At 41.2% G+C, this 23,923-nt stretch overlaps 1 protein-coding gene across 1 annotated transcript in view; it reads left to right on the forward strand.

The window, feature by feature from the left end:
• Positions 1–23,923, forward strand: part of LOC126100652 (polymerase delta-interacting protein 2) — a 73,642-nt gene that overhangs the window by 18,478 nt on the left and 31,241 nt on the right. Inside the window, exon 3 of the mRNA XM_049911278.1 lies at positions 813–909. Coding sequence (XP_049767235.1) covers positions 813–909 — 97 coding nt within the window. The remainder of the gene's footprint in view (positions 1–812; positions 910–23,923) is intronic.

Below are 23,923 nucleotides of genomic sequence, written 5' to 3' on the forward strand. Positions count from 1 at the left end.
AGTGGCTAGTGTTGCTGCCTCTGGATCATGGGGTCCCGGGTTCGATTCCCAGCCGGGTCGGGTATTTTCTCTGCTCGGGGACTGGATGTGTGTGTTGTCTGCATCATTTCATCATCATTCAAGAAAGTGGCGAGTCGACTGTGTAAAGACTGGGAATTTGTATGGACACTGATAATCCCACAGTTGAGTGCCCCACAAATCAAATATATCATCATCATCATCATCATCATCATCATCATCATCATCATCATCGATCTCGCAGATTTTACACAAGTATTGTACATAGTGAGGTATTTCAGAACTATTTCTCTCCTGTAGTAAAGTTTTTTCATTTTCCTATCCATCATCTTATAAGCCTGCCAGGCACTACTTACCACAACATTCAGAAAGAGTCATTACTGACTAGTACCACTCAATGCCCTCCTTAAATAAGTGGACTATTTCCACTACCGCTAGGCCATCTTAAAGAATGATGTGCAGCCTGTAGGAAAAATCAACTATATCATTATTTAAAATACTCCAATGGCTTTTAGATCTGTTTCATATTAAGGTTTCATTGACAGTATTATTTGCTTTTAGAAGAATGCATAAAATTGTAAGTCTATCTTTTGTGAATCAAATATTGCTGAACTGAACAAGCAGAACCTTCCACTAAAGGCAACAATAGAAATCAGTGAAACATCCACATGCAGCAGTAAGCCAGCACATGTTTGCTGTGATGTATCCATTACACTCTTCTTTAGTGGGTTAATATAGTTCAAGAAGTAATTTCATGGGCGCTTATGTAATAAAGTAATTTTTTGTCTATACAGGAGTGTGCCATCTCCTGGATCGCCATCTTCAGATGTAAAAGGTCAGACACAGACCTTCTATCAAGTTCTAATTGACTCCAGGGATTGCCCATTCATTGTGAGTACATAACAGATAGTACATGAAAGATAACTATTGTTTGGCTTTTTTGATTTTTCAGTATAACTATTTAAAAAAAAATAGAGGATTCACTTGTAGAAATGGAACACGGATATGCATTAAACACTTAGCAACAGGTGCCACTGATCAATGTATTTGTTCAACAACACTTTCACACTGTCAGTTTTCTAGCATTTATTCACAGTTTAATGTGTGTGAATCCATATCTTGACAAAATAAAACTTTGGCCATTTCAGTTTCAACCTTTCCATTCTTCATGTTTTGTTAAAATTCAGTTTAGGATGTCATCTTTAACCCTATGGTTTGAATGCAATCACTTGTTTAATGTAGCTTTTGATTCTGTAACTGCTAGTTGTGATTTTCAGTTCTAAGGTTGGTTCGATGCAATTGTCCATGCTACTCTACTCTGTACTAGCATCTTCATCTCCGAATGACTACTAAAACTTATATCCTTCTGAATTCTCATACTGTATGCATCTCCTGGTCTCCCTCTGATTTTTACTCCCCACACTCCCCTCCAGTGCTAAATTGGTTATCCTAAGGTGTCTTAGAATGTGTCCTATCCTTTCTCCTAATTACGTTGCTCTACAAATTTTTCTCCTCAGTACCTCCTTGTTAGTTACATGAGCTACCTATCTAATCTTCAGCATACTTCTGAAGCACAACACTTCAAAAACTTCTATTCTCTTCTTGTCTAAACTATTTATCGTCCATGTTTCACTTCCATACATAGCTACAGGGCTTACAAATACTTTCAGGAAAAAATTCCTGACACTTAAATCTATATTCAGTTTTAATAAATTTTTCTTATTCAGAAATGCTGTTCTTGCCATTGCCAGTCTACATTTTATATCTTGTCTACAACAGCCATCACTAGTTATTTTGCTGCCGATATCACAAAACTTGTCTACTACTTCCAGTGTCTCATTTCCTAATCTAATTTCTACAGCATCACCTTATTTAATTCAACCATTAGCCTGGTTTATCTTTTGTTGATGTTCATCTTATATACTCCTTTCAAGACAAAGTCCATTCCGTTAAACTATTTTAAGTTCTTTGCTGTCTGTGACAGAATTTTATGTCATCAGCAAACCTCAAAGTTTGTGTTTCTCCTCCCTGGACTTTAATTCCTACTTCAAATTTTTCTTTGGTTTCCTTCTCTGCTTGTTCAGTGTACATATTGAATAACATAGGGGATAAGCTACAACCCCGTGTCACTCCATCTCAAATACTGCTTCCCTTTCATGCCTCTTGAGCCTTGCTACTACTGTCGGATTTCTGTACAAGTTGTAAATAACCTTTGCTCCCTGTATTTTATCTCTGCTTCCTTCAGAGTTTCAAAGAGTTTTCCAGTCGTCATTGCCAAAAGCTTTCTCAAAGGCTACAAATACTATAACCTATCTTCTAAGAGAAGTCATAGGGTCAGTATTGCCTCATGTGTTCCTACATTTCTCTGGAACACAAACTGATCTTCCTGAAGGTCGGATTCTGCCAGTATTTACATTCTTCTGTAAATAATTCATATTAGTAGTTTGCAACCGTGCCTTATTAAACTGATAGTTTGGTAATATTCGCATGTGTCAGCACCTGACTTCTTTGGAATTTGAATTATTATATTTTTCTTGAAGTCTGAGGGTATTTCACACATCTCATACATCTTGCACACCAGATAGAGGAGATTTGTCATGGCTGGCTCTCCCAGGGCTAACAGTATTTCTGACGGAACGTCGGCTACTCCTGGGCCTTGTTTAGATTTGGGTGTTGCAGTGTGTTGTCAAATTCTACTTTCAGTATTGTGTCTCCCATGTTATCTTCATCTGTGTCCTTTCCTGTTCCTATAATGTTGCATGCAAGTTCAGCTCCCTTATATAGACCTCTATGTATTCCTTCCACCTTCCATCTTTCTTGTCTTTTCTCATGTCTAGTTTTTCGTTTGAGTTCTTGTTGTTCATATACCTTCTTCTCTTTTCTCCAAAGGCCTGTTTAATTTTCCGATAAGAAGTATCTATCTTTCCCGTAGTGAAATATGCTTCTAAATCCTTAAATTTGTCCTGTAGCTACTCCTGTTTAGCCATTTTGCACTTCCTGTCACACCCTTTTTTAGACATTTGTATTCCCTTTTGCTTAATTCATTTACTGCATGTTTATATTTTCTCCTTTTGTCAGTTAAATTCAACATCTTATGTGTTATTCAAGGATTTCTACTTGGCCTTGTCTTTTTACCTATTTGATCCTCTGTGGCCCTTTCTACTACATCTCTTAAAGCTACCAATTCATCTTCTACTGTATTCCTTCCCCCGTTCTTCTCAAACGTTGCCTAATGGTTCCTCTGAAATTCTCACCAACATCTATTTCTGTCAATATATCCTAGCTTTTTGAAATTTCTGCAGTTGTAATGTAGAGTTCATAACAAATAAGTCAGTCCACATCTGCCCTTGGAAATGTTTTAAAATTTAAAATCTGGTTCCTAAATTTCTGTCCTAGCATTATATAAATCGATCTGAAACCTTCCGGTGTCTTTGGGTCTCTTCCACATGTCTGTCTTTATTCTTAAACCAGGTGTTAGCAATAATTAATCTCTGCTCTGTGCAAAACTCTACCAGGTGGCTTCCTCTTTCATTCATTTCTCCCGGTCCATATTCATCTACTATTTTCCCTTATCTTCCTTTTCATGCTATCGAATTCCCATCACTATTAAGTTTTCATCTTTTTTAACTATCTGAATAATTTCTTTTATCTCATCATACATTTCTTCCATCTTTCAATCATTGGAGGAGCTTATTGGCTTAGAAACTCGTACTGTTGTGGTGGGTGTGGGGCTTCATGTCTATCTTGGCCACAATAATGCGTTTACTATGCTGTTCATAACAACTTACCTGCATTCCTATTTTCTTATTCATTATTAAACCTACTCCTGCATTACCCTTATTTGATTTTGCGTTTATAACCCTGTATTCCACTGACCAGAAGTTCTGTTCCACCTGCCACTGAACTTTACTAACTCCCAGAATATCTAACGGGAACCTGCCCATTTCCCTTTTTAAATTTTCTAACCTTCTGCCCGATTAAGGGAGCTAACGTTCCACACTCTGATGAGTAGAATACCAGTTTTTTCTCCTGAACACACCCTCCTGAGTAGCCCCTGCCTGGAGACCTGAATGGGGTACTATTTTACCTCCAGAATATTTTACCCAATAGGATGCCATTGTCATTTAACCATATAGTTGAGCTGCATGCCCTCAGGAAAAATTACGGCTACTGTTTCCCCTTGCTTTCAGCCATTCACAATACCAGCACAGCAAGGCTGTTTAGTTGATACTACAAGGCCAGATCAGTCTACTGTCCAGACTGTAGGCCCTGCAACTACTGAAAAGGCTGCTGCCCCCTTTAGGAACCGTATGTTTGTGTGGCCTCACAACAATACTCCTCCGTTGTGGTTGCACCTAAGGTATGGCTAGATAGAACAGGTTTGCTGAAAGTGTCTTTCCTGATCTTGAGGTCTAATTAAGTATGTGTGAAAAAAAAAAGGTGTAAACTGTTAAGGGTTAACCCCTTGGCCTACAACAATGTGTGAGACTTACAGGAATGGACTTGGGCCTTAACTAAGGAGCATGAATATGCCTTGTGATATTTTGTGTGGACCACACGTAAACAAGAGAGACAAACGACAGCAACATGAACTGGACTCGTGGTTAAACAGTTCTCAGTATTCTCTCACCCCAGTAATATGTGCTCCTTCATGGTATTCACATGTATTGGTTGAAATTCCTCAAAAGAATTAAACAACCCATACACCTGTCATATCAGTTAAAAAGAATACTGATGATGGTGAAAAGTATGTTGGTATTGTAGACAATTCTTCAGTAGCTCCTGTCGATAATGATGGGAGCAGTATTGTTTTTCCCGTATGAAAACATTTCAGAAGATTAAATCATTGAAAATGACACCGATGATGAAGACATTATCAGTCACTGAAGCAGTTTGTTTTGAAAGAAGAAAATAACTAGCCAAAAATGAATGTATACGCAGACTCCTGGCACAAGAGCACCGGTTTTAGAGTTGTTAGGCAGAAGTACAAGACAGTTAGATTTTTTTACATACTATTAGGCAGTGTGTTTTCGAATATTGTCTTGGTGCACAGAACAATAATCAGTGAAAAAGGCCCAAAAGAAAACAGATAAAACATGGATCCCTGTACATTGTAATGAAATTAAAATGTACTTTTGCGTTATGCATAATAATGGCTCAGTAAAAACACAAAAAAATTCACATTTACTGATAAGCAACAGCCAGCATAACAACACCAATATTTAGGAAAGCTATGCCACTGAAAATATTTGCAAATGACTAGGTTTTTATTTATCTACAAATAACGATATGTCTGACAAGACATGATAAATTATGTAAAGTCACATCTGTGATAAACTATTATAATAAAATCTTCAAAGTAGTGTATGTAATGAAAGAGAGCACTGTGATTTATGAGTCTTTGATGAAATTTAAGGGGAGATTTGATATAGGCCTAAACTTCTATAAAATATGAGTTAGCATTGGAGTGTTGCTATAACTTTGAAATACATTCACAAAACAACAAAACAGATTTTGATTGCAATGTGTCTGAAGCTGTTGAGATGGAGTTATCGAAGTCAGGACTAAGTAAAGGACACACTTTGTGTGTGGATAATACACACATGTTCAGAAAAAACCAGAACATCTTGAACAACCAGACGTTCATATTCGCAGAACGTATACATTAGTATGTTCTGCAAAAATGATTAGCATTTGAACCGTGAACTGGCGGGTTCAAGATCGACATTAATATCACGGTGCAACACCACCTACTGGTAAAATGTGTCTGCGGCTCTTGTTGTCACTATAAACCAAAGGTAATGGATCATTGTGACTTGAGCAGATGTGCAGGGTGCCTCGCAGATGTATTTACGAACTGTACTGTCAGATCAGTGTGTTTGAAAGAGAACGTGTTACTGGCATGAGAGAATGTGATGCATCCATCTGGGACATTGCTGCTAGTGTGTGGTGAAGTGTTGCAGCAGTGCAGTGGATGTGTGCAGAATGGTTCATGGAAGGCCTATAGAAAACGACGAGATCAATCAGGCCACGACACCAGTCCCGCCCCGCCCCCCCCCCCCTCCCACCCCCGAAAAGATAGACACCACATCCGAATGGCATTGCAGGACAGATGTGTGTCCTCCTTGGCTCTGGTGCAACAGTGGAACATACCATACACTATCACAGGTGACAGTCCTTAGCCATTTATTACGGCATGGGTTACATGCGCGTCATCCACTTCTCCGTCTACCTTTGACAAATGTGCAGAAATGTGCTAGATGGCAGTAGTGTATGGAACAATGTCACTGGGGACAGGAATGGCATCAGATAGTGTTTTCAGGTGAATCTAGCTTCTGTTTGTTCGAAAATGATGGCATTTTGATTCATCGCATGCTGTTTTTCAAAGAGTTCCTTGCAGAGTGGGGGAATGGCAATGTGCATAAAAAGCAGTATTCCTTTAGAGTCCATAGACGTATCGTGACACTGCACTGAACAGATATTTGAATGTTGTGCAGGGGCAGTTGAATTTAGTGAAACTAAACTTTTAATTGTTGTTGTTTATAGGTCCCCCAACTCTAACTTCAGTGCACTTCTGCTCAAGCTAGAGAGGGTTCTTGATTCACTTTGTAGGAAGTACCAGAAATTAGTTATATGTGGTGATTTATATGTGGTGACTTCAATATAAATTTTGTGCATGATGGTGCAAGAAAAAGGATGTTGGTAGATCTCCTAAATTCATATGATCTGATGCATTTTTTTCCAACTAGGGTGCAGGGGAACAGTAGCACAGCTGCAGATAATATTTCTATTCATCCTTCATTACTAGATGGGCATTCTGTTAGTACAAGGGTGAATGGCCTTTCAGACCATGATGCACAAATTTTGACACTAAAAGGTTTTGGACTCGAACAACTGTAACATATAATTACAAACTATTTAGTAAAGTTAATCCAACAGCAATAGAAAGTTTTTTAAACCTTGTCAAGGAACAAGAATGTCAGGATGTTTATAGTGCAACAACATAGATGATAAATATAATACTTTCCTTAACACATTTCTCATGCTCTTTGAGAATTGCTTTCCATTGGAACATCCTGAATGGGATACTAGCAGTAATAAGCAGCCTAGGTGGCTGACAAGTGGGATAGGGGTATCATGTAGAACGAAGCAGGAATTATATCAGAATGTTTGAAGTAGTCACAATCAAGCTACTGTAGCCCATTACAAAGTGTTGTAAGGTGCTTAAAAATGTTATTAGGAAGGCAAAGAGTATGTGGTATGCAAATAAAATAGCTTATTCACAGGATAAAATTAAAACCATATGGTCAGTTGTGAAGGAAGTGTCTAGTCAGCAGCACAAGGTCGATGAAATAAAGTCAGTTCATAGTAAAAATATTTCTGTCACTGATAAATCAGATACATGTACAGTATTTAACAATTATTTTCTGAGCATTGCTGGTGAATTAAATATAAATTTAGTTTCTACAGGGAATCATATAACTGTCTTGCCAAATCCATTTCTGAGATTGATATCTGAAATACTCCTCTGTGATACAGACAAGGATGACTAATTGATGTAATGGATTGCCTAGCAGAATATTAAAGTAGTGTGCTGCATGTCTTAACCCTGCATTTAGCCATATTTGTAATTTTTCCTGTAGGAATGGTCAGTTTCCTGAACGATTAAAGTAGTCAATAGTAATGCTGCTTTATAAAAAGGAAGAGAAGGGTAATGTAGACAATTTTAGATGTATTTCTATACCATCAGTGTTCGCTAAAGTTATTGAAAAGGCTGTGTATGTAAGGATAATTGATCATAATTTGCTATCAAATGTACGTTTCGGTTTTAGAAGTTGTTTAAAATCTGAAAATACTATATTCTATTTTTTCTGTGAGGTACTGTATGGGTTAAATAAAAAGTTTCGAACGCTAGATACATTTCCAGAATGAGATTTTCACTCTGCAGCGGAGTGTGCGCTGATATGAAACTTCCTAGCAGATTAAAACTGTGTGCCCGACCGAGACTCGAACTCGGGACCTTTTGGAAGGTAGGAGACGAGATACTGGCAGAAGTAAAGCTGTGAGTACCGGGCGTGAGTCGTGCTTCGGTAGCTCAGATGGTAGAGCGCTTGCCCGCGAAAGGCAAAGGTCCCGAGTTCGAGTCTCGGTTGGGCACACAGTTTTAATCTGCCAGGAAGTTTCATGCTAGATACATTTTTTTGATCACACTAAGGCGTTTGATTGTGTTAACCACAAAATATTACTCCAGAAGTTGGACCATTACGGAATATGGGGAGTAGCTCACTTTAGTAACAGACAGCAAAAGGTCATTATTCACAGTGTTGAGAATGGCTGTGATGAGGGGTTTGAGTGGCGTACGGTCAAATGTAAGTGCCCCAGGGATCAGTGTTGGGGCCACTCCTGTTCCTTCCTACCCCCTTCCCACCCCTCCCTCTGCGGTTCCGGGGGTTAAAATAGGTCCGAGGTATCCCTGCCTGTCGTAAGAGGCAACTAAGTCCCATTTTATGGTTTGACCTGCCACTTTCCAAATTCTACAGAAGTGCGGGTCATATGGGGAAGGTCGCCTTATGTGGTGCACGAGTTATCCATAGTGCCCTTAGATTTGATTTCCAGAACTTCTTGTCATGGCTATGCATCTCCACCTGCAATTAAAGTATTTGGGCAAGGACACTTTCCGGGGTATGTCATCTTCTTCCATCATCCCCTGTCCTCTTTCACCCCCATTTCAATATTGGATTTCTCTGTGCCCAATATCCAGTACGGCAGCCAGTCCATTGTGGTGGGGCTGTCGTGTACCTGTTTGGTGGTAGACCTCTGACAACACAGCAATCGCACTGCTGATGCCAACGATTAGATGCCTGTCTTCCTGGGGCATCAGGACTCCAGGCAACGGCCATCATGCCAGGTGGCTTTTGGTGTGGCTGGGTGGCACGTGTGTGGACAGCCCCTGATGGGAGTGGGTGTCATCAGGGTGGATGACCAACATTGAAGCGGACTAGGTCATGTCTTGCTGGTGACCATACTGTGCCAGCAGCCTCTAAAAAGTGCAAGATCGAGTACAATGCTGACAGATATGACCGTAAATTGTTTCCCTCCCCTGCTACACTATGAGAGGAATGTAGGGCTACAGAAAGAAGAGCCATATTCGCCTCGGTATTTAGTCTGTAGCAGAATGGACGGGGATTCCTTTCTACCTACGAAGCATCAGTTTGTTGTTGAACATGTTGAGGATAAGTATGAAGAAGTATGGGAAGCGGTTCAGTCTTAATTCAGACAGCAGCATTGCAACAAAGTTACAGAAAAATTTTCCAAAAGGTGTTAATCAACCAACACAGAAGCATATAGCTAACTCAATGGTATTGCTTCCAGCCACTGAGGAGGAAGTAAGGAATGTTGTAAGGCAATTAAGACCAAAAAACTCAACAGGTTTAGATGAAATCCCAGTGTGTGTGCTGAAAAAATGCATAAATGGTATCAAAGTTCCACTAACAGAAATCATAAATGAATACTTCAAAACTGGTTGCTTTCCTAACTATCTGAAACATGCAAAAATTTTACCAGTTCACAAGAAAGATAATGTAGAAAACATTGAAAACTGCATACCAATAGTCCTATTGTCGTCCTTTTCCAAAGTGATAGAGACAATAATGAAAAGCAGGCTTATGAGCTATCTAAGCTAATTCGACCTCCTCTGCAAAGACCAGTATGGTTTCAGGCCTGGCAGAGGCACAGAATCTGCAATAGCACAATTCATAGAAACAGTTTGAGAAGCATTAGATGCGAACAGCTATGTAACTGACCTTTTCCTAGACCTGTTGAAGGTATTTGACAGTCAGTCACCAGAAACTGTTGCGCAAGTTAGAGGCACTAGGAGTAAGGGGATTGGTTAACAAATGGTTTCATTCATATTTTAGATAAGTACAGTCAGTAGATATCACACACGTCTTTAGTGGATCAAAGTACATTAGGAAACATATATTGGAGCCACAATATATTGGGCCGCTCAAGGAACAGTGCTAGCCGCGGTTTTGTTTCTGGTATATATAAAAGATTTCCCACGATGTATCAGCCATGGAGAGAAGATATTGTTTGCTGATGACAGTAGCATATTAATCACCAGTAAGACACCAGCACAAATGCTGGAAAGTTGTACTGAAGTGCTGAGGGATGTCTACAAATGGTCACAGGAAAACAAAGTAACCCTCAACATAAAGAAACAAATACAGTATGCTTTAGGATGAATAGGAAACAGTCTCTTAAATATAAACCTAGATAACATATTCATAGATGATGTACCTACAACAAAATTGTTAGGGTTGCACATTGACAGCCAAATGAAGTGGAATGAACATGTTCTGAAACTCTCAAAAAAGATATCAACGAAATGTTATGCACTTCAGAGTCCTTGCGTCAGCATGCAGTGGTGAATGTCTGAGAACTGTATACTTTAGTTGTTCATTCAGCAATCAGTTGTGGTATAATGTTCTGGGGAAACAGTGCTCGGAATTTACGAACATTATTTAAAATGCAAAAGAGAGCAGTAAGAATTATAATGGAAATCAGTAAGTGGGCCCATTGCAGAGAAATTTTCAAAATGTTAGAATCTGTAACTGTGCCTTGTGAATTTATATGTCAAACCATAGTGTATATCAAGAAGAATATAGAAAATTATAGTACAAATAGCAGTTTTCATAACTATAGTAAAAGTCGGTCTTCACCTAGACAGGAAAAATAAACATAAAGACTCAAAATAGTTTCTTGTATGAAGATGTAAAACTGCATAATAAACTGCCGCAGAAAATAAAAGAAACAGATAACATGTACTGCTTTAGGAAAAATCTTAAATTTTATTTGCTGGAACACTGTTTTTACACTATAAGTGAATTCCTTAGTAAAAATGATTGTAAATAACTTATCTCACAATGATTAACTACATGTAATGAAAAATTGTGTAAGTATGTAAATGTACACAAACTGACAACATCCACACATTTTAAAATGTCTATGGATGGCATAATAAATAAATAAAGAAATAGACGACTTTGTGATCTAGCAGCTCTCAGTGAACCTGTTTACTTGAGCGACAAATTCAGTGATGTCTCGGTTGTCTTTATTTGTGGAGCATCGACAACGGCTGCCACTTTTCCACTGAGAAAACTGTCTGTCTGAACTTCTGGTGGCATAAGGAGTTTCTTCCATCATTCTTACATCTCAGTCCTGTTGCTCTTCGTTGAAACCACAAAATCTTTGGGGCTTAAGCTCAATAGGAAGCTCTGTTGGTTCTCCCACATCTTTTACTTGGTAGTACACTGTACTTGATCTCTAAATATCCATTGTATTTTAAATTGTTATTCATGGGGAGCAGATCAGAAAATCATCCTCTGCTTATACCTCTCCCTTGTCAGATCAAAAATGGACTATGGGTGTCTCATTTACTCATCTGTTTGACAGTCTCTTTTATGCCATCGCAACACAGTCCACTTCTGAGGCATAAGTTTGGCCACTGGAGCTTTCTACATTAGCCCAGTTATGACTCTGTCTCTGTGCAGACTCTGTGGAACTACCACTGTCAGATCAACGTGATGTTTGTTCTCCTCAGCAGATATGTGTGCCATCTGTCCTCTATGCCCAACTATTAATCCTATGGGTCCTTTTTGATGACTCCCTTGACCATCAGTTTGGGATGTGCAACTTCTTTGTTGCCTCCCAGAGTTCGCTTTTGTATACTGCTACAGAAACTTAAAGTTAAGTTGCCTGCAACCTTCCCGGTGGATGAGAGTGCTTCAGCACCTGGGCTTTGTGCAGAGATTGACATTCGTCTTGGATTTAGTTCACTTCCCAAAGACACAACTCTAGGTTCAACCTATCATTGTAAGTTTCTTGAGCTTTGCTTGCAACTTGGATACAGTTCCTTTGTCTACTGATACATCTGAGTCCAACCACGATGTCGGATGCATTTTTGTCATTGGCAATAAGCATTTTCAATATTGGCTTCAAAACAGTGCTTGATCTTTACTGCAGAACTTTACATCTTCTATCAGACCACCCAGTACATGTGACAATATAGGCTTCTCAGTTGTGTGTTATGTTCCAGTTCGCTTAATGCCCTCCAGAGCCTCTGTGTGGAGACTCTATGCCACTCTGCTTACTGCAACCAGCTATTGACAGTGTGCCATTTTCTGACCCAATGCCGATTTTATAACTGTTTACATTTTAATAAATGTTTCCCATCTGAGTTATAAGATATTTTAGTAGATACAGCACAGGCTGTAGATCAAGTTTTACTTTTTATTCATTGTGGTGATATGATGAAGGAAATTTAATTTTCAACTGTTTGAGGAACCTTCTCAAAGGCGAAGTAATCAACTTTAGCTATCCCTCTACTTCACTCAGTTAGGCTCTGAGTATTATTGACTTCAAATTCATTCGATAATTGACCGAAAGAGAATCGAAGCATTTGAGATGTGGTGCTGCAGACGAATGTTGAAAATTAGATGGACTGATAACATAAGGAATGAGGGGGTTCCGTGCAGAATCAGAGAGGAAAGGAACATGGGGAAAACACTGATAAGGAGAAGGGACAGGAGGATAGGACATCTGTTAAGACATGAGGCAATGACTTCCATGGTACTAGAGGGAGCTGTGGAGGGCAAAACCTGTAGAGCAAGACAGAGATTGGAATACATTCAGCAAATAATTGAGAATGTAGGTTGCAGGTGGAGAGGAAATCGTGGTGGGCCGCATCAAACCAGTCAGAAGACTAATGACCAAAAAAAAATTGACCGTTTTAAATTATTACATGGGCACTTATGAGCTCAGCTGTTTTGTGCCCTAAAGTAACAACAAACAAATGCCTCGCAACAAACTGTAATAGCTGTCAGCCAAGCGGATATTTCCATAAGGAGGGCAGAGCTTAGTGTGTGTGATTATTAGACCATAAAGTTTTTCATGGCTTCATCACAACAAAGCAAAAATAAAAAAATAAAAATAAAAAAATTTGTATTCCCAATGCTCTGCTGAAGAAAAATGATAGATTGCAACTCACCACATAGTTCAGGTGTTGATTGGCAGACAGGCAACACACACACACACACACACACACACACACACACACACACACACTTGTTGTCTCCAGTGTACATGTGTGTATGCATGCACCACTGTATGCCTGTCTGCCACTGAATGCAGCCTCTGTGTGTTAAGTAGCAGTCAATCTTTTGTATGATGTGATTCTTCAATTTCTCATGGCGTATTTGTTGATCGAACGTGAGCTGACAAACTGAGCTCCAGAGGCCGTGCGGCCATCTATTATCCCGTGATCCCACAAGCTGTTCCCTCCACAGTCCATACTCGTGGCTGTGCATAGGTGTTTGAGGAGTTGCTAGTATTGGCTTCTGTAGTAGTCATAACGTGTCGGCTTTCAGGGCTGGTGTCTTCATTACTTGAAAATTCCGGGCTAAGAGGCTGTGATAGTGTTAATATAGGAGTTCTGTTCGACTTGGTCACCAGATCGTTTTGTTTGCTGAGAGTTTTCGTAATTGAACTCAGTGCTGGTTCCCAAGTCTTGCTAAGATTATAGCTGCAGTCACAGCTTGAGACCATCCCTGGTATGAATTTCTATGGCCTCTCTAATGACACTGCCCCAGTATATGGAAGTCTGTGCCAAGACCCTGGTCCATTCATTCTCCACCCCATAATTCTCGGATAAACAGTGCTCAGTAACTGCTGAATTGTTGGGATACATCAGTCAAGTATGTGCCTCTGGTGTCTTCAGCAATGATCTTAGTTGGTGTGCACTGTCTGTTCAGTATTTTTTTCCACATTAACATGGAACCTGGTATATACCTACCTTCCACAAACTGAGATCATCTTTGATGCTTCCCAATAATGCCCATGTTTTATTGGACAGGAAAAAGACAGTTTTTACTCAGTGCTTCTTCAATTATTTGTCCAATTTTTCCTGATGTTGCGCCAATGTACAGTATAAAGACAGTGGCTAATACTATGTCCATGACTTCTTTGATCTCCACAGGTTGTATTGTTGTTATGGGGCATAACACACGCCTAATCTGCCATTCTGGGTACCAATTTTTTTTTTAATACAGTTCTTAGTTGTTCCAGCTCCTGGAGCAGTTTGTGTGTCTGAAATGGAGTGCACCCTGAGTACTAGTGTTTTTAGTAACCCTTTCCTCTGCAAAGGGTGGTGGCTGTTGTCTGCAGGCAAATACAGGTAAGTGTGAGTTTTCTTCCAGTTCACATTGTGACCCAGGGTGCCATCAGCTCTTCTCTTCATCATGACATCCAGGAATGGTAATCTTCCTTTTGCTTCAGTCTCCATAGTGAATTTGATTTTGGAATTTATGGAGTTCAAATGGGTAAGGGAGGCAAGGAATTTGTCCCTTTCATAGGGCCAGATGATAAATGGGTAATTCATATAATGGAAAAGTTAGGTTTCCATTATGATAACAGGGCTTTCTCTTCAAAGTACTCATATACAGATTCATGACCACAAGCAAGAGTGGGCTGGCATTTGTGATTCCGTCTGTTTGTTCATAGTATTCTCCATTGAACAGAATGTAGATGGAGCTCAGGACATGCATGAAAAAATCGGTGGTCTTCTTGACAAATTTCTGACCAATAATCTCTAGTAATTCTTTCAGAAGTACACTGGTGAGTAACAAGACAACATCAAAGCTCACCAAGATATGTGAGTCTTTCACCTTCAAGTTGTCGAGGCATTTTACAAATCCACAGAATTACGGATGTGATGAGTGTATTTACCTGCATGAGGGCTTAGTATATCCATCAGATATTCTGCCAGCAAATACATATGTGCCCTAATGTTGCTGAGAGTGGGGTGTAACAGCATCCCATCTTTGTTGCACTCTAGGAAGACAATAAAGTTTTGGTAGTACAGATCCTTGAGGATACAGTTTCTTGGCAACCCCCTCTGGTAAATCCGCATCCTTGAGAAGAGCCCTAGTCTTTCTCTCCGCCTTCTTTGTGGTTATCAGCTTTGATCTTTCTGTAGGATTCATTATCTGGCATGCTCTGCATCTTCATCGTAGTCCTTGTGGGAAAGAATAACTGTAGCATTGCCTTTGTCAGCAGGAAAGACACTTGGGGCATTCTATCAGGTCCACAATAGTATTCTCCATTGAACAGAATGTAGATGGAGCTCAGGACAGGCATGAAAAAATTGGTGGTCTTCTCGACAAATTTCTGCTTGTAATGGTAGACTTCGTAGGCTTAGTTCTCGTCAGAGCACAGCAGGAATTAAAATGATTGGCTAGTTAATACTGGATTCTATTATTCAAATATTTCCCACTCTTCCGTTTTGTACATACTTGGGCTGTCAGTGTACATATGTAGTTCTCTTCCTCAGTTCCAAACGATCAGTATACTTGATATTATTTGATAATTAATTTATGTACGTTAAGAATATAAGAGATCACATACACTTCCCTGGGGTCCAAGTGTAAAAGTGTAGTCTCAGTAGTTCCTAGGAGTTGTACTCAATGCTCCAGCGCATAAAGCTCACTCTCTCACATACCAAGACAAGGCCCAAGAAAAACTCCCAGGAACTATTTAGACTACCTTCACAACTGGCCAATCATTTTAATTCCTGGAACTGGAACCAGATTGATGGTGTTACCTGCATGCAGCCAATTCTGCCCTTAGGAAGGCCACAAGACATCAGATATCAAAATTCTCATGTCTCTTTGACAAACCATCACTGGAGGCACCACACAATATGGTATTAATCTGACTGACATAGAACTGGTTCATGATGCAGTTTCAGTTCTGGAGAAGGGACTTAAGTTTGCTCTGACCAGGTTATGGCATGACTACCTCCTGAGGCAGATGAAGAAAAATGTTGTGAAACCTGCTGTGTTCTGACAAGAACCAAGCCTATGAAGTCCAACATTGGAGAGGAATAGGGTACCAGAAACATTAGTACACAGTGTGCGCACCATTTCAGATGCAAAGAGCCTGCCCCAGGAGCGGGAACACCTTGGAATTGTACTAAAATAAATAAATAAAATAAAATAAAATAAACACAGTGGGCATCCAGAATGGCACATTTGCACGCTCTCCACCCAATTTGCAATTTCTATTGCAAACAATAGAAATCATGAAGAAAAACGCAGACACAACCTTTATACCATACAGTGGTGCACCATCTTGAAAAATTGGACACCTATTGAAAAACCACCAAGTAAAAGTGTTTTGCCCGCCCAATAAAACACGAGCGTTAATGATGATCTTGGTTTGCAGAAGGCTGGCATATACCATATTGCATGTCAGTGTGGAAAGACATAGAGGGCAGACAGTGCACGCCATTGAAGATCGTTGCTGAGAACACAAGAGTCACACCGACTGATGTATCCCAACAAGTCAGCAGTTGCAGAGCACTGTTTATTCGAGAATTATGTGATGAAGTGTGAACGGGCGAGGCTCTTAGCACAGACTTCCATGTACTTTAACAGTGTCATTAGAGAGGCCATAGGAACTCGTACCAGAGACTATCTCATCAACGGAGATTCCAGCTATAATGTTAGTAAGGTTTGGGAACCAGCACTGAGTTTAATTAAGAAGACTCTCAGCAAACAAAATGATCTGGTGAACAGGGCGAACAGAGCACCTTCATCAATGCTACCACCGACACCAATGAGTGAGCCTTGAGCAGCCGCTAGTGAAGTATCAGTGCAGTAGCGAGTCACGTATTTAGCTTTCATATTTGTTTTGTAGTTTAATTCTTAATTTCTTTCTGAGTGTTTGTGCGCTTGCATATTTAATTACATAAAATCCTTGCGTATTCTCGTATTTCAGAGGAGTAATATTGCTTATTGATAGCTGTAGAGTATAAATTCGCAGAGTCGTTAGATATTAGCAGCAGGATGGATAGGGTGTGTGCGTGCTGTGTGCGGGCGCAGGAGGAGCTGGCCACGGTTCGCAAGCAGCTCAGCGTGCGGTTGGCCACCTTCAGGCTGCTGCCTCAAGGTGCAGCGACGGCGGAGGGTCTGGCGCATCGCTAGCGACACCCCAGGTGTCGCTTGCTACGTCCGCTGACTCAGCTGCCGAGGCACCTTCTAAATGTACCCGGCGCATTGGGGCCGCCCTCCCCTCAGGGTGAGTGGCGGGCTGCAACACGTTCGCTTCACTCGAGGCGGAGGGTCAATATGGAGGCTGTCCGGCTGACCTCGCCTGTTCGCCATGTCAGTGGGCAGGTGGCCGCTCCTTCAGCAGGGCCCGAGCAGGCACACGGGGGCAAAGGCTTGCTGGTTATTGGGAGCTCTAATGTTAGGCGGGTGATGGAGCCCCTTAGGGAAATAGCATACAGGCTGGAAAGAAATCCAACGTGCACTCGGTTTGTCTGCATCTTAGATGTGGAGGCGGCCTTGCCTGTGGCTATTGAGCGTACGGGGTGCAGTCGTCTGCAAGTAGTTGCTCACATCTGCACCAGTGATGCCTGTCACTTGGGTTCTGAGGCGATCCTCAGTTTGTACAGGCGGCTCGCAGATTTGGTGAAGACTGCTGGACTCGCACGCGGGGTGCAAGCAGAGCTCTCTATTTGCAGCATTGTTCACAGAGTGGATCGGGGTCCTTTGGTTTGGAGCTGAGTGGAGGGTCTCAACCAGAGGTTCGTCGACTCTGTGACGGTCTTGGCTGCAGATTTCTAGACTTGCACTATTGAGTGGGGAATTGTAGGACGCTCCTAGACAGGTCAGGGGTGCACTACACAAAGGAAGCGGCTACTCGGGTAGCAGAGTACTTGTGGCATGCACATGGGAGTTTTTTAGGCTAGGCAGTAGTGCGAGGTGTCCTGATGAACACTCACCAGTCGACGTGCAGGCAGGGGAATCAGGGCACGCTCGGTGTAAAGACTCTTCAGCTACCAAGATATTAGCAGTAAATTCTCAGAGTGTTTGGAATAAAGTTCCAGAATTTATTGCCCTCCAGGAAGCGTGTGGCGCGCAAATTATTCTTGGGACTGAGACCTGGCTGAACCCTGAGATAGGAAGTTCTGAAATATTTAGTGAGTGTTGGAACATGTATCGGAAAGACAGATTAGACACTGTAGGAGGTGGTGTCTTCATTGCAGTTGACAAAAATTTTGTCTACTGAGGTCGAAGTAGAGTGTGATTGTGAAGTTATCTGGACACGTTTAACAGGGCTAGGGGGAATAAAGTAAATTGTGGGGTGTTATTACCGGCCACCAGGTTCCACCGTGACAGTTCTAGAGTCATTCAAAGGGAGTCTATATTCTGTATCGCGGAAGTACCCGGATCATGCTATATTAGTCGGAGGCGACTTCAACCTTCCTAGTATAGACTGGGATGTCTATGGATTCATTACAGGTGGTACAGACAAACCGTCGTGTGAATTACTTTTAACACATTATCCAAAAACTGTCTTGAGCAGCTAAATCGACAGCCAATGCGTAATGGAAATATTTTAGATCTGGTAGCCATGAACAGACCAGACCTCATTGACGGTGTCAGTATTGAGACAGGGATTAGTGATCATGATGTTGTCATTATGACTGTGTTTACGAAAGTTAAAAAGTCGGTCAAGAAGGCTAGGAGAGTATTCTTACTAGAAAGAGCAGATAAGCAGTTCTTAGCATACCACTTAGTAAATGAATCGACTTCATTTACTTCTGGTACGATGGTTGTGGAAGAATTATGGGCAAATTTTAAACACATTGTAAATCGCACATTGGACAAGTATGTTCCGAAAAAGTGGGTTACGGACGGAAAAGACCTACCGTGGTTTAACAGCGCAATTTGGAGAATGCTCAGGAAGCAAAGGCAGTTGCACTCGTGGTACAAGACAGATTGGGAGAATGAGGACAGGCAAAAGTTAGTAGAGATTTGTGCTGCTGTAAAAAGAGCGATGCGCGAAGCATTCAAGCACTACCACCGTCATACCTTAGCAAAAGATCTTGCTGAAAACCCAAGGAAATTCTGGTCTTACGTAAAATCGGTAAGTGGGTCGAAGGCTTCCATCCAGTCGCTCACTGATCAATCTGGCCTGGCAATGGAAGACAGCAAAATGAAAGCTGAAATTTTAAATTTAGCATTTGAGAAATCTTTCACGCAGGAGGATCATACAAACATACCGCCGTTTGAGTCTCGTACAGATTCCTGTATGGAGGATATAGTGATAGACATCCCTGGGGTTGTGAAGCAGCTGAATGGGTTGAAAATAAATAAATCGCCAGGCCCTGATGGGATTCCAATTCGGTTTTACAGAGACTACTCTACTGCATTGGCTCCTTACTTAGCTTTCATTTATCGCGAATCTCTTGCCCAATGTAAAGTCCCGAACAACTGGAAAAAAGCGCAGGTGATGCCTGTATATAAGAAGGGTAGAAGGACGGATCCTCAAAATTACAGACCAATATCCTTAACATCGGTTTGTTGCAGGATTCTCGAACATATTCTCAGTTTGAATAAAATTAAATTCCTTGAGACAGAGAAGTTGTTGTCCGTGTATCAGCACGGCTTTAGAAAGCATCGCTCCTGTGAATGCAACTTGTCCTTTTTTCACATTATATCTTGCGAACCATGGATGAAGACGGGTGCCATATTCCTTGACTTCCGGAAAGCGTTTGACTCGGTGCCCCACTGCAGACTCCTAACTAAGGTACGGGCATATGGGATTGGTTCCCAAGTATGTGAGTGGCTCGAAGACTTCTTAAAGTAATAGAATCCAGTACGTTGTCCTTGATGGTGAGTGTTCATCGGAGGTGAGGGTATCGTCTGGAGTGCCCCAGGGAAGTGTGGTAGGTCCGCTGTTGTTTTCTATCTGCATAAATGAACTTTTGGATAGGGTGGATAGCAATGTGCGGCTGTTTGATGATGATGCTGTGGTATACGGGAAGGTGTCGTTGTTGAGTGACTGTAGAAGGATACAAGATGACTTGTACAGGATTTGTGATTGGTGTAAAGAATGGCAGCTAACTCTAAATATAGATAAATGTAAATTAATGCAGATGAATAGAAAAAAGAATCCTGTAATGTTTGAATACTCCATTAGTAGTGTAGCGCTTGACACAGTCCCGTCGATTAAATATTTGGGTGTAACATTGCAGAGCGATATGAAGTGGGACAAGCATGTAATGGCAGTTGTGGGGAAGGCGGATAGTAGTCTTCGGTTCATTGGTAGAATTTTGGGAAGATGTGGTTCATCTGTAAAGGAGACCGCTTGTAAAACACTAATACGACCTATTCTTGAGTACTGCTCAAGTGTTTGGGATCCCTATCAGGTCGGATTGAGGGAGGACATAGAAGCAATTCAGAGGCGGGCTGCTAGATTTGTTACTGGTAGGTTTGATCATCATGCAAGTGGTATGGAAAACGCTTCAGGAACTCGCGTGGGAGTCTCTAGAGGAAAGGAGGCGTTCTTTACGTGAATCGCTACTGAGGCAATTTAGAGAACCAGCATTTGAGGCTGACTGCAGTACAATTTTACTGCCACCAACTTACATTTCGTGGAAAGACCACAAAGATAAGATAAGAGAGATTAGGGCTCGTACAGAGGCATATAGGCAGTCATTTTTCCCTCGTTCTGTTTGGGAGTGGAACAGGGAGAGATGATGCTAGTTGTGGTACGAGGTACCCTCCGCCACACACTGTATGGTGGATTGCGGAGTATGTATGTAGATTTAGATGTAGAATGCTAAAGTCACGTGGCGGTGGGTGTGGACTCTGGAGTAAAAGGTTCCTGACTTTGACTTACTTGACTTAATTCCTTTGGCCCCTATGGGGGCATAGGGCATCCAGGAGAACTCGCCATCCGTCTCTGTCTTTGGCCATTTGCCTCAATTCTGCCCAGGTCTTGCCAACTCTTTTTGCTTCCCCTTCCACTGTCCTCTTCCATGTGCCCCTTGGTCTTCCTCTCTTCCTTGTTCCCTGGGGATTCCATTCCAATGCTTTTTTCTCGATGGCTCCATCTGGTTTTCTCAAGGTGTGCCCCAACCAGCCCCACTTTCTCTCTCGTATCTGGTCTTCTATAGGTATCTGGTTTGTTATTCGCCAGAGCTCCTCATTACATATTTTTTCTGGCCACCAGATATTCATGATGCGTCGAAGACATCTATTTATGAAGCTTTGTAACTGGGTTGTTATCTTTTTATCCATTTTCCAGCTTTCACTGGCGTACAGAAGGACAGCCTTCACATTTGTATTAAAAATACGGATTTTTGTTTTGTATGTGATATTTCTATTTTTCCATATTGGATACAATTGTATGAAGGCAGCATTTGCCTTTTTAATGCGGTTTTTCACGTCATCTCCAGCTTCACCATCTTCCACCACTATACTACCCAGATACAGGAATGAGTTGACAGTCTCCACTCGCTGCTCACCTATTAACAGGGGCATCTCCATGTTACCTGAATTTACTCTCATTTCCTTTGTTTTGCCTATATTTATCTTGAGGCCAGCAGTCTCTGCTTCTTCTTTCAGCAAGCTTAATTTAGCTTGCATATCAGTCAGCCTTGGAGCTAATAAAACTATGTCATCTGCAAAATCCAAATCCTCCAGACGTTCGTGGATCCCCCACTGGATTCCTCGTCTCCTGCCTGCTGTGACTCTTCTCATAACAGAGTCTAGAATGAGTAGAAAAAGTGTTGGTGACAAAATGCAACCCTGCCGGACTCCAGTTGTTACTTTTATGGGCTCTGTCATATTTCCCTTGTGGAGTGTGCAGCATTCATAGCCATCATATAGATCTTTTATGATGTTTAAGATCTTCTGTGGTATGCCATACTTCCGCAACACCTGCCAGAGCACTTTATGTTTCACGGAATCGAAGGCCTTTTGAAAATCAATGAATGCCAGGTACATGGTTGCTTGGAATTCTTTGCTTTGCTCTAAGATGATCCTAAGAGTGTTAATAAGATCAACACAGCTGCGTTGTGCCCTAAAACCGGCCTGTTCTTTACGCAGTCGCTTTCCAAGAGATTCTTTAATTCTGTTTAAAATAATTCTGGTGAGGACCTTACTGGGCACTGACAACAATGTAATACCACACCAGTTACAGTCTGACAAATTTCCCTTTTTTGGGAGCTTTACCACCAAGCCATTTTTCCACTCCTTTGGAGATTTCTCTTCAAGCCAAATATGCTTCAGCAAAGGATGGAGCATTTTAACAGAACTTTCAGTATCAGCTTTTAAGAGGTCCAGTGCTATGTTGTCTAGGCCTGGGGCCTTTGTATTTTTTAGTGTTTTCAAGGTAATCCTAATTTCGTACATTGTGGGGCACTGCAAATTTATATTTTGGTCTTCTTCGATTTCCTCTGGAACATCTCCTACTTGTTTCTCTTGGTTGTCTTCACAATTTAACAGTTCCCTGAAGTGCTCCTCCCATCTCTGTAACTGTGCCTGTTGAGTTGTAAGCATCACACCATTCTTGTTCTTAACTGGTCCTTCATGTCTGAAGTTCTTCATTGACAACCGTTTGGTAATGTTGTAGAGGTCTTTCATATTTCCTTGTCTTGCTGCCTCTTCTGCTAATTTTGCTTGCTCATCTATCCATTTCCTTTTATCTCGACGTAGCAATGTTTTCACTTTTTTGTTTGCCTCCATGTATTCTTTGTGCGCTTCGCTCTTCTGTGCTCTTGTCTTACAAAAATTTAACTTAAGTTTTAGTTCTTTCCTGTGGCTGATTTCATTCCACGTGGCATCAGAGATCCATTCCTTCCTTTGATGTGCCTTAAATCCTAGGATTTTTTCTCCCACATCTAAATAACAGTTCTTGATTTTTTGCCAGCACGTTTCAATTCCCTCTTCCATAAAGTTTTCTTCAGAGAGGACCTGGAATCTGTTTTGTAGTTCAAGTGCAAATGTTTCTTTGATCTATTGGTCTTTTAATCTTGCCACCTCTATTTTCTTGCACCTATGATTGAGCTTGGTTCTATTTGCCACTATCTTCAGTCTGAATTCCGCCAAAACTAGGTGGTGGTCACTTCCAACGTCTGCTCCTCTTCTATTTCTGACATCTAACAGAGAGTGTCGGAACTTGCGGCTTATGACTATGTGGTCTATCTGATTTTCAGTAACATGGTCTGGAGAAACCCATGTTATCTTATGGCAGTTAAAATGTGGAAACAATGTGCCTCCAATGACTAGGTCATGTTGAGCGCATGTATCTATCAACAGTTCACCATTTACATTCCTGATCCCCATGCCATGCACGCCCATGATATGTTCAAGCCCTTCATTTTCTGAACCAATTTTTGCGTTCAAGTCACCCATTAAAATGTTTATGTCCCTAGAATTTATCTGTCTAAGAACTCCGTTAAGCTCTGTATAAAATGCATCTTTTAATTCTCCTTTAGCTATTTCAGTAGGTGCATAGCATTGAATTACAGTGACATATCGCACATCTGTTTTAAAGCGTGCGGTTATTATCCGTTCTGAGACTGGTTTCCACTCCAGTAAGCTCTTCTTGCTGCTTTTAGATAGTAAGAGCCCTATACCATTCTTGTGCATCGCGTCCTCACTGGTCTGACCCGCATACAGCAACACTCCACCATTTTGTGTTTGGAATTCCCCAGATTCTGGCCACCTTACTTCACTTAGTCCCAATATATCTAGTCGATAGTTCTCCATCTATTTTTCAACTTGTCTTAGCCTTCCTGCCTCTCTCAACGTCCTTACATTCCAAAAACTGATACGGGTTTTCCTTTTCAGGCCAAAGGTCATATCCTTAAGATCCATCCGGCTGTTTCTCCTTTTAGTTTCTGTGATATGTGTTTTTTGGTGGTGCGGGTTATCAGCCCACAGCCCCCGAGTGTCCTGGTGGGGCTGCCACCTCATGGCCTGGACACCTGCCAAGGTTTTATTTCAAGGCCTTACCCCTTAGATAGCTTGTCTTCACCACGACTACA

This window comes from Schistocerca cancellata, chromosome 9 (assembly GCF_023864275.1).
Source record: "Schistocerca cancellata isolate TAMUIC-IGC-003103 chromosome 9, iqSchCanc2.1, whole genome shotgun sequence".
In the NCBI taxonomy this organism is placed as follows: Eukaryota; Metazoa; Arthropoda; class Insecta; order Orthoptera; family Acrididae; genus Schistocerca; species Schistocerca cancellata.